Source organism: Delphinus delphis, chromosome 3, assembly GCF_949987515.2.
Source record: "Delphinus delphis chromosome 3, mDelDel1.2, whole genome shotgun sequence".
Classification (NCBI taxonomy): domain Eukaryota; kingdom Metazoa; phylum Chordata; class Mammalia; order Artiodactyla; family Delphinidae; genus Delphinus; species Delphinus delphis.
This window is the reverse complement of record NC_082685.1, coordinates 72,300,221-72,313,017: the sequence shown is the minus strand read 5'-3', so window position 1 is coordinate 72,313,017 and position 12,797 is coordinate 72,300,221. Positions and strand designations below refer to the sequence as shown.

The window sequence follows — 12,797 nt, the reverse complement described above, 5'->3', positions numbered from 1 at the left end:
TAATTGGTGAAATCATGGTGCTCAAGTTGCTTATAATTCCTGCAAGTATATAGGATTCTACTGGCAAAAGTAATGGCTACCTCCTGGTTTTTAAAGAGGAGAGATACAACCTTGAAAAATACTAATGTTAAAAAAAATCAAGGAATTAATTATTTTCATAATCTGAATCTGAAGATTGAGTATATAGAACAAAAACATTCCACAATATTCCTACAGAAGACTACAACGTTTTCTATATATCTGAGGAGTTGGAGGAAAACAAGATTTTCTGTTCCTTCTCCCAGTGATGCTTTTCCTGTTGTCTTTGTGTGTGTGTGTATCTTTTACATAGTCAGGAAATGTGAAAGCTTTTATTGTTTTTCATAAATGGAGTGCTGAGTGACTTTTCAAATTGATGTGACAGTGACCCTAATAAAAGATAGATGGTAAAAATTATTAGTATTATGACAGTAATATAAACTGGAATCTTTAATAACAAAAAAAATTTTTCTAGATTGAAGAAGAAGCAAATGGAGATGTTTTTGATATAGAAATTGGTGTATCAGATCCAGAGAAAGTTGGTAAGTTAATATTTATTATATTTTGTACTTGCTTCTTTTTGATAATTAGCTTGGTTGTTAATGTGCTATTTTTCTTAACTAAATGCATTATTACAATATTAAAATGGTGCTTTTATTTTTAAACTCGTGGCAGCTTGTTTTGTTTTTTTCCCCAGCTTTATTGAGGTATAATTGACAAATAAAAATTGTGTGTATTTAGGATGTACAGTGTGATGATTTAATATATGTTATAAAATGATTACTACAATCAAGTTAATGTATTACCTCATATAGTTACCTTGTGTGTGTGCATGTGGTTAAGCTTATGATTTTTAATAGTTTGACTTTTCTTGTAGGTGATGGCATGAATGCTTACATGGCTTATAGAGTAACAACAAAGGTAAGTCTTTTGCTCCTTTAAAAAAATATTGAGCCCTCACCATGTGTAGTATGAGGATACTACAGTGATTAAAGTGTAAGTGATCACTGTCTTTACAAAGGTTATCATCCAGTAAAAGTTGCATATAAATAGCTACAATGAGTTCTGAGTGGTTTGGTAGGTAAAGTATTCCGGGAGAGTATGCGGGAAGGGATCTAATCTAGGCAAAGGTAGGAGAAGTGATTTGGGTGGGAGAGGGACAAAGGGATTTGCTTTCGTAAAAGCCAGAAATCAAGACAGCATTGTTCTTTCTAGGATCTGCAGGAAGTGATGCCAGATTAAATTGTTTGGCAGTAAGCCTTCCTATATTATGAACAGCCACATTAGGAATTCAGCCTTCATCCTTAGTATATATAACGGAGAGCCATTGAAGAGGTTCAAACAAGAATGTGGTACAATTGATCTTTGTTCTAGAAAGCTTTCTCTGACTCAGTATGGATTGGGAGGATCAAAGTAAAGGTCAGGATTTCGAGTTAAGAGGCGGTTGCAATCCTTAAAGGGATTGTAGGCCTTCAAATCTTAAAGAGAGAGGATCTGAAACAGTCCTAGCTGTGAGAAGCGATTCTTAATACTAAGGAATTAGTTCTAGGGATGAGTGAAATAAATGGCTTCTTGTGATGTATAGGAGGTAGAATCAGTAGAGCTTGGATGTAAGGAGTGAGGAAGGGGGGATGCCTAAGTGTGTGTGTGTTTTTTTTTAATCTTTATTGGAGTATAATTGCTTTACAATGTTGTGTTAGTTTCTGTTGTACAACAAAGTGAATCAGCTGTAAGTATACATATATTCCCATATTCCCTCCCTCTTGAGCCTCCCTCCCATGCCTGAGTTTTTTTGTCCCCCGCCCCCCGCGGTACGCGGACCTCTCACTGTCGTGGCCTCTCCCGTTGCGGAGCACAGGCTCCAGACGCGCAGGCTCAGCGGCCATGGCTCCGCGGCATGTGGGATCTTCCCGGACCGGTGCACAAACCCGTTGTCCCCTGCATCGGCAGGCAGACTCCCAACCACTGCGCCACCAGGGAAGCCCCTGAGTTTTTGTCTAGAGGAACTTTGTGGTTGTTGGAGTGATCCTGGAGAAGAGGCAACACAAGGAGAGGAGCACAGTATGGAGTCAGATTTGTTAATTCATTGAACAGATACTTATTTATTAAATACCTTGGGGTCAGGCTCTTTTCCAAGGACTACAGTATAGTAGAAATGCCCTTCACTCATGGAACTTATGTTGGAGCAGGGAAAAATATGGTGAAATTGAGGTGGCAGTGAGATTTAAGTGGAGGTTTCCCTTGGGCTATGTATTATTGGACTGAAGCTCAGAGGAGATCTGGGCCAGAGGTAAAGATTTAAGAATCATTAGCATAAATACAGGTAGAGTCAATGAGATGAGTTAAGGGTAGAATAAAGCAAACATTTTCTGTCCTCTTAAGCTTCTGTAAAAAAAAAAAAAAATTCTATGATTTGGGTGTTTTTCAGTTGTTAGAAATCTTTACATCACATTAGTTAGCTACTCTGCATTTTTTTCAGAGTAGATCAGTGTGTGTGATATGTATATATGCATGTTCACAATTATGTATTACATTAACTTCTAAAAAATTGTTTAGTTTTCAAAATTTGAAATACCTCTTCTTCACTTGTAGACTTCTCTTTCCATGTTCAGTAAGAGTGAATTTTCAGTTAAAAGAAGATTTAGTGACTTTCTCGGTTTGCATAGCAAGTTAGCAAGCAAGTATTTACATGTTGGTTACATTGTGCCACCAGCTCCAGAAAAAAGTATAGTAGGTAAGTATGAATTTTTAAAAATTTATTGTTGTTACTCTTACTAGTTCAGTTTTAACTGTATAGATGTGTATATTCCATGATCATTCACTATCATGACATCTCAATATCTAGAAATACTGGATTTAAGTATTGTTTTTGATAGTCATTCATCAACTGAAGAATGTATAGCTAAGTTTTATTTTCTAACACTTGAGGATTTGATTTATATAATGTTGTTAAATATTTGACAAGGTGAAAGCAACTAAAAACCCTTTTAGAGTCATTAGAGTATCTTATTATTGAGTAACACTTAGAGAATATTCAATATTATTAGTATATTAACATTTTTCTAAGGGTTTGGAGGTGTTTTGTGCTTAGCTATACATTGTACAAAAAGATTTGATCTAGCCTTGCTCACACAGGAGCTATTTAAACTCATCTTAGTTTATTACGTACTTCAATTTAACATTTAAAAACATTTCTACTTTTACAGGTAATAAAGGCTTACTTAGTTAAGAATATGCAGAATATTACAAAAGAGGAGGAGAACCTCCATTTTCCCACCATTAAAAAACATCTGTCATGTCTTAAAATTTTGTAGTATTTTTTCCAAGCTTTTCAGTCATAGGTTTTTATTTATCTTTTTTTTTATATACATGATTATTATTCTGAAAAGTATTCAAAATGAATTTTACTTATCTTTAAGTTATTGTTTTTACTTTTTTAAACATTTGATTTGAAAAGCAGTTTTATCCATATCTTTTATGATTTTTGAAACCTGATATATTTAAATGTATTTATTATATTCTTTCTCTTTTTTAATTTTTTTTTTTATAAATTTTATTTATTTATTTATTTCTGACAGCTTTGGGTTTCTGTTGCTGTGCGTGGGCTTTCTCTAGTTGCAGCGAGCAGGGGTTACTCTTCATTGCAGTGCGTTGGCTTCTCATTGTGGTGGCTTCTAGTTGTAGAGCACAGGCTCTAGGCACTCGGGCTTCAGTAGTTGTGACATGTGGGCTCAGTAGTTGTGGCTTGTGGGCTCTAGAGCGCAGCCTCAGTAGTTGTGGCGCACAGGCTTAGTTGCTCTGCGGCATGTGGGATCTTCCCAGACCAGGGCTCGAACCCGTGTCCCCTGCATTGGCAGGCGGATTCTTAACCACTGCACCACCAGGGAAGTCCCTATTATATGAGAATTTTAAAATTGTATTTATTAATGCACTTAAAAATAATAAACTCGGGGCTTCCCTGGTGGCGCAGTGGTTGAGAGTCTGCCTGCCGATGCAGGGGACACGGGTTCGTGCCCCGGTCCGGGAAGATCCCACATGCCGCGGAGTGGCTGGGCCCGTGAGCCATGGCCACTGAGCCTGTGTGTCCAGAGCCTGTGCTCTGCAACGGGAGAGGCCACAACAGTGAGAGGCCCGTGTACTGCAAAAAATAATAATAATAATAATAAACTCATTACCTGTTAACAAATTAAAAAATTTTTGTGAAAAATAATTTTTATAAGACAAAAAAATTTATTGAGTGGCTTGCTTTTGTTTTTTACATTTTTGCAAAATCTCTTTAAATTGTGGTTTAATAGAAAATAGCTGTATTTTCGTATCTGTTTCTACACTCTACCTGTTGTGATACAACACATCATATAACTTTTGGAAAACTCCACTGAGCTCTCATGAAAGAATGGGAGCAAAAAAGACACAAATAGCAGCTTAGTATTATGAAGGTCGATTTTTGTATATATCCCCCATCAGCCCAAAGGGTCTCAGAAACCTTACGAATATGCTACCCATACTCTGAGAACTGCTAGTCTAGTTAATAATGTTATTTCTCTGTCCTCTAAACTGTTGCAGTGGTATCTTTTGGCCTCCCATTATCTATGTAGTGAGCTTGAGTTTCATTTATCATAAATTGTTATTAATATCCTTTTTTCTTTAAGTTGTACAGCTATTTTTATATATCAAAAGAGAAAAAAACAAAAAATAGTTTTTCTCATTTTGATGGCTAGATGCACTAGTTTAGGCCTTAAACATTGAGCCAGAAAAAAAAATTTTTTTAACTAAATTTTTATGCCCAAGTTTGTTGTGTTTCAAACTAATATTTTGCCCTAATAATCTTCAACCTTCCACAAATTATTGAATTAAAAGGAGATTGAAAGAATTTGAGGCAACCACATAAAATGCAGTTTAAAAAAAAGATATAAATAAAGAAATTAGCAGGAAAAATAATTGTAGTTAAATAAAAGATGAAGCCAAGTTAAACAGTTTCCTCTAAACATGTGCATAAAGTCTGAACTTCAGTTATTGAAGGTGGGTAACAAGTTTTTCTGTGAAGTTCCTGGCAGAAAATCAAGTAGAGAAGCAGTCATTAAAAAAATTTCATATTGTCCATCAATTTTTAAAAATAAAAATGAATATATTGTCTAAGAAAAATTTTAAATATGAGAGGCCCTTTTAATTATATACCCAGTGGTTTTCAAGTAACAAACACAGTGGTGTAATAAGAATAGTAACTTCTCTTTCCTGGGAAGCTGTAACTGCCACTGAAGGAAGAGGGGTCTTTTCATTAGCATATAACTGTTACTGCTTTTATAGAACCTTAGTTGACTAAAAAGCACTATTTTTGTGAAGCTTTTAAAAAAGAGCAACAAAGAAGTTGAAAAGTATTAAGGAGTAACTGCTTACAGTTAGTTTTTATTTACTGCAGTGGCGCATAATGGTTACTTACCTCTAGGAAGTAGCATGAGCAGAAGATCACAGAATTTAAAAAAGCAAAATATTATATAGTGGTAAGGTTTTTTTTCACAAAACCAGAATATGTGAAATAACATCCCACACCTAGTAGTCCACTCAAGGTAGGTAATTTTAAGGGTTTGAATGAGTTTTCCTTTTCAAACTATTGTATTTCAGAGGAATTATGTTAAAACATTCATAGGTGATAATATCGTTTTTCACCAGGTGTACCAACCTGATAAGAATTACATGGTTTTACATGATCTATTTTTAAATGGCTTTATTGAGATATAATTCACATGCCATACAATTCATCCATTTAAATTGTATAATTCATTATTAGCTTTTCATATATTCAGACTTGTGCATACCTCACCACAGTCAGTTTTAGAATATTTCTATTACCCCTTAGCCATCATCCTCTAATTTCCTCATCCACTCCCAGTCCTAGGCAATCACTAATTTACTTTCTTTCTCTATAGATTTTCCAATTCTGGACATTTCAAAAAACAGGGAACCATATAATACATGGTCCTTTGTGACAAGCTTCTGTCAACGTAGCATAATATTTTTAAGGTTCATCCATGTTGTACATATGTCATTATTTCATTTCTACAGAATCGAATTTTGAGAGTAAAAAGAACAGGGAAAGAAGAAAAATCTGCAATCTGATAGTAGTGTTAAAATTGAAATTGCTAATACAGAAATGATTAGCATGATTTTTATTCTCTAAATTTGAAGAGTTCTAAATATCTCTGTGAAAGAGCTCATTATTTCAAACTGTTATAAAACCAGCTATGATAAATAAACATGTTCTTAGAATCTGCAACAGAGGAAATACTTAGCATATTAATGGATTACACTTATTTTTATTTTTCTAGTCCCCAAAGTAAAGAACGTTAATTATTGCTCATATGAGATGAAGATATCAAATGTGCTTAAATTTACTAATTTGAACTCCGTTATGCATATTGAAATGCAAACACATTTTAACTTACCAAGAGTTTAATGTATGTCAGATAGAGTCCAAACAGTTATAGGTTAGAAAACTACAGACACAGCTCAACCTCTGCTTTAGCTGTACTCTTTTAAAACTTACCTTATAAGTGCTTGCCAAGTACAGATGTTAATTTCTCAAAACTATGATACTAGTTATAATTTTAGCTTTTTTGTCAAGTTCAAATTTAAAATATATTTTAAATTATGCAGAAATGATTATAAAAGAATGTTTCTCAGTAATAGAAAATCATGAGTCTTCCAATTTTTTCAAAGGCATGACCAAGGTCAAAGTGGGTAAAGAAGATTCATCATCCACAGAATTTGTAGAAAAACGAAGAGCAGCTCTTGAAAGGTAATTCTAATCAGCTGTGTTTTATTACTCTAATGTTTTTACTTCAGTAGTATAAGTCTAATTCCATTAAATGGCACAAGTATATTTTAAGTATTAAAATTCTCAAAGTACCACTTGATTACTCTTATTAAGTGCTATAAGCTTTTATTAAGAAAATTGATTCATTCAGAAGTACTGTATACTTGTTCCATTTTTATTCTCATTATAGTCTAACAAAGTAATACCTATTTTCATCTGAATTATTTCCTTTGAATTATTACTTCAAATAATACTGAAATGTTATTAAATACAATGAAAAATTAGGTTTGTGCTCCCTCCTTCAACTCTTTGTAATTGATTTTGACTTGAGTGTACAGAAGTATTAGTCATTGCTCAAGTTGACTGTATAGTTAAAGGCTGATAGATATATATGCTGTGCCTTGCTTTAGACTTCTTGACCTGACACATTTCCTATGGCTTTGAAGACTTGTGTTCATTGTGGCCGACTAAACGGGAAATGGATGGGAGGAATCCCACTCCCAGAATCTTAACATTTCTTCCTTGCTATGCTGAAAATGTGAGAAAACAAGTTCAAAACTGTCTTAAAGCCCAATTTGTAGTACATAAGTTGGTAATTACCTGCACTTAATACATTTTCTAATTTCATAGTTTTTGTTTGTTATTTTAATTGAATGTGCTTATTTGTTCTCTGTCTTATTTTCTCTCTTGGCTTAAAATTAGTGGTTGGCATAGATAGGACAGATTTTAGGAAATAGTATATATATCTATAGGGTACAAATTATTTTGTAAAACTCTTTGAGGCAGTGTATTTCTGGGTTTTAGTAATAAATTGTTTCAATTTTAAGAAAATACCACAGTAAAGTCAGGTTTGAACAATTTGCAATAAGAAAAGCTAGTGTGCAGCTTAAAATCTTAAAGACTTAAAAGATGAGATTATGTCTATGAGACTCAGCAGTTACTCAGGAAAAGGATTTAAATTGCATTGAAAGAAGTTTAATTTAGGCATTAAAATTGATTCTCTTGTGAAAGAGGTCATAGAATGAGTGTTTTTAAGAGTAAAGGTAGATAATGTGCTGCCTTGATTTTGCTTAGTCCTTCCTGAAAGTATAACCATGACCTTTTGAGAAGGCTTTCCAGTCCTATTTTTCTGTGAGTAAATTTGAAATATTTTGGATGGCATTCTTGATAAGGAAGTTAATGAAGATTTATTGTACCAAGGGCATATAATTTGATTCTACATTCACCTTTCTTTTAACTTGAATGCATTGCATAGTACTTAAACCATATCTTCATTCACTGTGTAACACTGAGGAGAGTTTTAAGGAAATATTGAAGCTTGACCTAGTGCATATGTGAAGATAGTTCTTACTGATAAATGTTACTTGTTAAATACTACCTTAGTGGAATTTGCAGTAGTGGGGGGGGGAAAAAAGGAAACAGTGTACTGTGAGTTCATTTTGTATTAGAAAAGATAACTAAAGAAAATATAGGTGTAAAGATACAGAAGGAAAGGAGCTGGAATGATTTTTCTCAAGTGATTTTTCTGTGGCATTTCTTAAAATTTAAACATTAGAATAGGCATATTTGTGGATATATAACCTAGTTGGATCTGGCGGGTCAAGGAAGTATTTCTTTGTTTACACTCTGGTATTCATTTACATATTTATTTGTTTGTACAACTTAGAGAATCCAGATAACTATCTTGAACAAAAGGATAAACATCTGGTATTGAAATATGGGAAGAGAAAGGGAGTGGTTAAGAACCCAAGTAATTTCCCTGTGCCACACTCAGTAAAGTAAGCAGAAATTACTTCTAAGGATCCCGAAGATCGCTCACTTGATTTTCTTAAGAGTGCTTCATATCTTACCTACAAGCATATTGAATTTATTTTATAGTAAGGATACACTTCTGTAAATATAAACTAAAAAATGTAAAGTAGCATTATACAGTGTGTAGGGTTTTAGAATCCTTTCTCTGTTGAAGCCTGCACTCAATTACACACTACACACTATCTGTGAGGCCTTGGACAAGTTATTTAACTTAAATTCATTGTTCCTTTTCTCTAAAGTGTAAGTGTATCATAACAAGCACCTGAAAACCCAACTGGCAAAGCCTAAACAGTTAGTGTCGGTTGATTAATCCATTCGTTCATATCAGGAAGTTTGGAGGTAGGCAGATGTTTAGTATTATCAAATCCATCAGGAAATCCTATTGCTTCCTTCTGATATCTGGACAACCATTTTTTCACCCGTCCACTACTAGTCCAAATGTCTGAATTAACTGCGGTAGACTCCTCATTGGTCTCCTTGTTTCCATCCTTGTACCTCTACTCTTTTTTCTGATATAGCAGCCAGGGTCATCCTTTTAAAACATGAGTCAGATCATCTTCCCACTCCTGTTCGTCCACCCACCCAGTTTCAGTCAATAAAAGCCAGAGTCCTCATAATGACCTATAAATTCTTACATGACTTGCACTGCTCACTCTGTTACCTACTTGATCTCCTATCCTCCTTGATCACTTTGCTCTAGGCCACACTCACCTTTTTGCTGCTCCTCAAAGATCCCAGGCATCTTCCCACCTTAGGGTTCTACCCCCTACCCTGTCCCCACTGCCTAGAAAGCTTTTGTTCCCAGGTATCTGTGTACCTAATTCCCTTGCCTCTTTCAGATTCAAACATTCAGATGTCACCTTGCCAGTGAAGCCTATTTTGATTATTGGTTTCATTCTGACCTATTCTGTTTACATCGCCATCAACCACACCTTACACACTTGATCCCATTTACTTGTCCTTTCTCCACTTGTCCTTTCATTTTTCCACAGCATTTGCCACCTTATCACATACTACATAATTTTTATGTTTATGATTTATTGTCCGTCTTCTGTTAACTAAAATTAAAGCTCCAGGGACTTCCCTGGTGGTCCAGTGGTAAAGAATCCACCTTATAATGCAGGGGACGTGAGTTCAATCCCTGGTCAGGGAACTGAGGTCCCACATGCCACAGGGCAACTAAGCCCACATGCCACAACTACTGAGCTCATGCGCCTCAACTAGAGAGAGCCCACATGCCACAAACTACAGAGCCCACGCGCTCTGGAACCCACAAGCCACAACTACCGAGCCCACGTGCCCTGCAGCCTGCGCGCCACAACTAGACAGAAGCCCACGCGCCGCAGGGAAGGATCCTGCATGCCTCAACAAAGAACCTGCGTGCCGCAACTAAGACCCGATGCAGCCAAAAATAAATTAAATAAATAGTAAATAAATCACTTAAAAAATAAATTAATTAAAGGTCTACTAGAGAAGGAATCCTGTTCTCTTGTTCACTGGTACATTCTGAGTACTCAGAACGGTAACTGATGTGTAGTAAATGCTCAATAAATGTTGAATGAACAAATGAATGTCATCAAAGACCCAGGCTCTTTCTACCTGTCTATTCTCTCATTCTTAGCACACATGTCTGAGTCTTAAGCGAGAGAAATATCTTTAACTCTGTTCCTCTCAAGCATTTTGTATAACCTGCTTTATTTTGTTTTGGTAAGTAAGTAGGAATTTGAAAGCCCTAAGTGATTCTAAATGTACCAATAACTTTTCCTTAGCACAATTCTCAAGAACAACTACTGACCACCTCTTGTTGAATCTGATACTTATTTTTCATCAGTTCCATTGCATCTTCCAACTTCTGTCTTCCTTCAGTGTCTCTGCTTCTCTCCATACCTCTTTTCGTGTACTTTTCTCACATTCTTTTCCTTTTTGTTCTGTATCCTTCCTCTATATATCTACAACCCTTTCTGACCTTAATTCTGAATTGATGACTATTTACAAATACTTTTTTTAATGGTTAATTGCTCTTTATTTTCATGTAACCCTTAAGAAGAAAAGTTTTACCATCTCTTTTTCTAGAATATCATTTTCCAAAATGGATTCCTCAGATTGCTAGTATGTGGTAGGGTGAAAAAAGGAAATCTGTTGTCAGTTGAGGTTTATAAATGTAGAGTGTAACAAAGTTAAACCAGGTTTTTTTCCTGCAGTACTTCTCACAGCATTTAATATGCTGCTGTTCATTATAGGTCTTAAAGAAAGGAATATGTATGTAATATATTTCAAACTTTCTTGATTGTAGAACCAGTCGTTTTCATGGAATATTGTATGAGACTAGTATTCTGCAGAACTCACTTTAAAAAGCTATTTTAGAATATAAATAGTATTAGGTATTTCCATTTAGGTAGAAATATTAGAATATTTCTTAAAGGTTTGGGTACTAGATGTTTTGTCTTCCTGCTTGTTCATTTTACAAACATCTGAGTGCTTGCTATTTATCAGCTGTTGTGTGCACTCAGATGAACAACTTACACAGACTGCTTTAAGCAGTGCACAGTCTAAGTAACTAAATAACTCACCTAGAGTAGTACTGGAGAACTTCAGTGTTAAAATTGTAAGTAAAATTCCAGTGGGAAAATACCAACATTTCTTAAACTTACAGGATTAGTGTTCTACTGCATCTCTTTTATACCTTTATAAAGTAAGCCTCAAATACTTTTTAAAACCACAGTGTAGATTGCATTGTACATATCTATTAAATGCTCTGTTTCTGTTATAATGACTTCTTGTGTGGGCTGTTGACTTAAAGTGAAGTTTAATATGGTGTGTATTTTATTTAAATATACAAAAACAGAAGTTAACATTTAAGCAGCGATTAGTCATTTTAACCATTATATATAGTGTTTGACTTTAGAAAAGATTATCACTTTTTTTAGAAACTATTTTAGGCATACTTTATAATCTTGTAAAGAGATAGAAGTCATCACTGACTACATTTATGCTGCAGAAATAAAGGTATATTAACTGTTAGGTAAAATATTATAATTGAAATATTATTGCATGTTACTAATCTGGGGAAAGAGCAATTTTTTAAAAATGGGATTAGTTAAGTAATCAATGATCATCAAATAGTGAACTTTTTTTTTATGAAAGATTGGTAATTTATTATGAATGTCAGGGCTATACCTTTTCTAGTAAAGGAAAATTACTAAAGTTAGGCTAATAGTGATTTAATAATGATGTTTCTCTTTACTTTTTATTTTATGTGATGTCATATAAGGAAGACATTTATCAAAAATAGCAGAACCTTAAAAATAAAAATATTGAAGAAAATTTAGTCCTTGTCAAATAAGGACCAAAACTTACTTGATAATTAAAATCTGCTGCCAAGAAAAAAGAAATTGGTAGGCTGCTCTCCATTTTGGTAATGATGACAATTTAAAAAAAAAAAGTTTAACTGGACTACATAGTAATATATATATTACTAGAATATGTATAGTAATAACTGGAAATATAATGACCCACCGAAAGATAGCATTATTTGATGAATTTACCTATATACCCTTTTATAATTCTAATACTTCGCAGTGAGAAGTTTGATAAGTTATTTAACCTCTCCCCATTCCTACCCCCACCCCCACCATGTCTCTTTTTACATAATTATGAATTTTCAAAAGATGAACGAAAAGCTTTTTAATCATTAAATTGCTATAAGATTCTACATAATTAGAGTGAAGGCAAACTGATATGATAGGAGGCAAACAGAGGACATCTTTTTTTTTATTTTTTAATTTTTATTTTGTTGAAATAAGATTTAAAATAAGATGGTACTGATAAATAAAGGAGCATTTTATTCTTAAATCTAGGTATCTTCAAAGAACAGTAAAGCATCCGACTTTACTACAGGATCCTGATTTAAGGCAGTTCTTGGAAAGTTCAGAGGTATTATTTCTACTTTAAATTTTTATATGTAAATGTTCTCATTTATGATTATCAGTGTAATAATTTGTATAAGAATAGGTGTTCAGTAAACAGTTGCATTAATAGATGGAATAAAGCAAAGATTTTTTTTTGCTTAATGCTTTAATTAGCTTTAATTACTTTAAATTACTAACAAAATATCTTCTTTGCGTTGATAATTGTAGGATGATCATTCCCTTTCTTG

At 34.0% G+C, this 12,797-nt stretch overlaps 1 protein-coding gene across 1 annotated transcript in view; it reads left to right on the top strand.

Annotated features, from left to right (window-relative positions):
- Window positions 1–12,797, top strand: part of SNX2 (sorting nexin 2) — a 57,518-nt gene that overhangs the window by 27,702 nt on the left and 17,019 nt on the right. Inside the window, exons 4-8 of the mRNA XM_060008959.1 lie at window positions 494–560; window positions 896–939; window positions 2,611–2,752; window positions 6,733–6,811; window positions 12,499–12,574. Of these exons, the coding sequence (XP_059864942.1) occupies window positions 494–560; window positions 896–939; window positions 2,611–2,752; window positions 6,733–6,811; window positions 12,499–12,574 (408 nt within the window). The remainder of the gene's footprint in view (window positions 1–493; window positions 561–895; window positions 940–2,610; window positions 2,753–6,732; window positions 6,812–12,498; window positions 12,575–12,797) is intronic.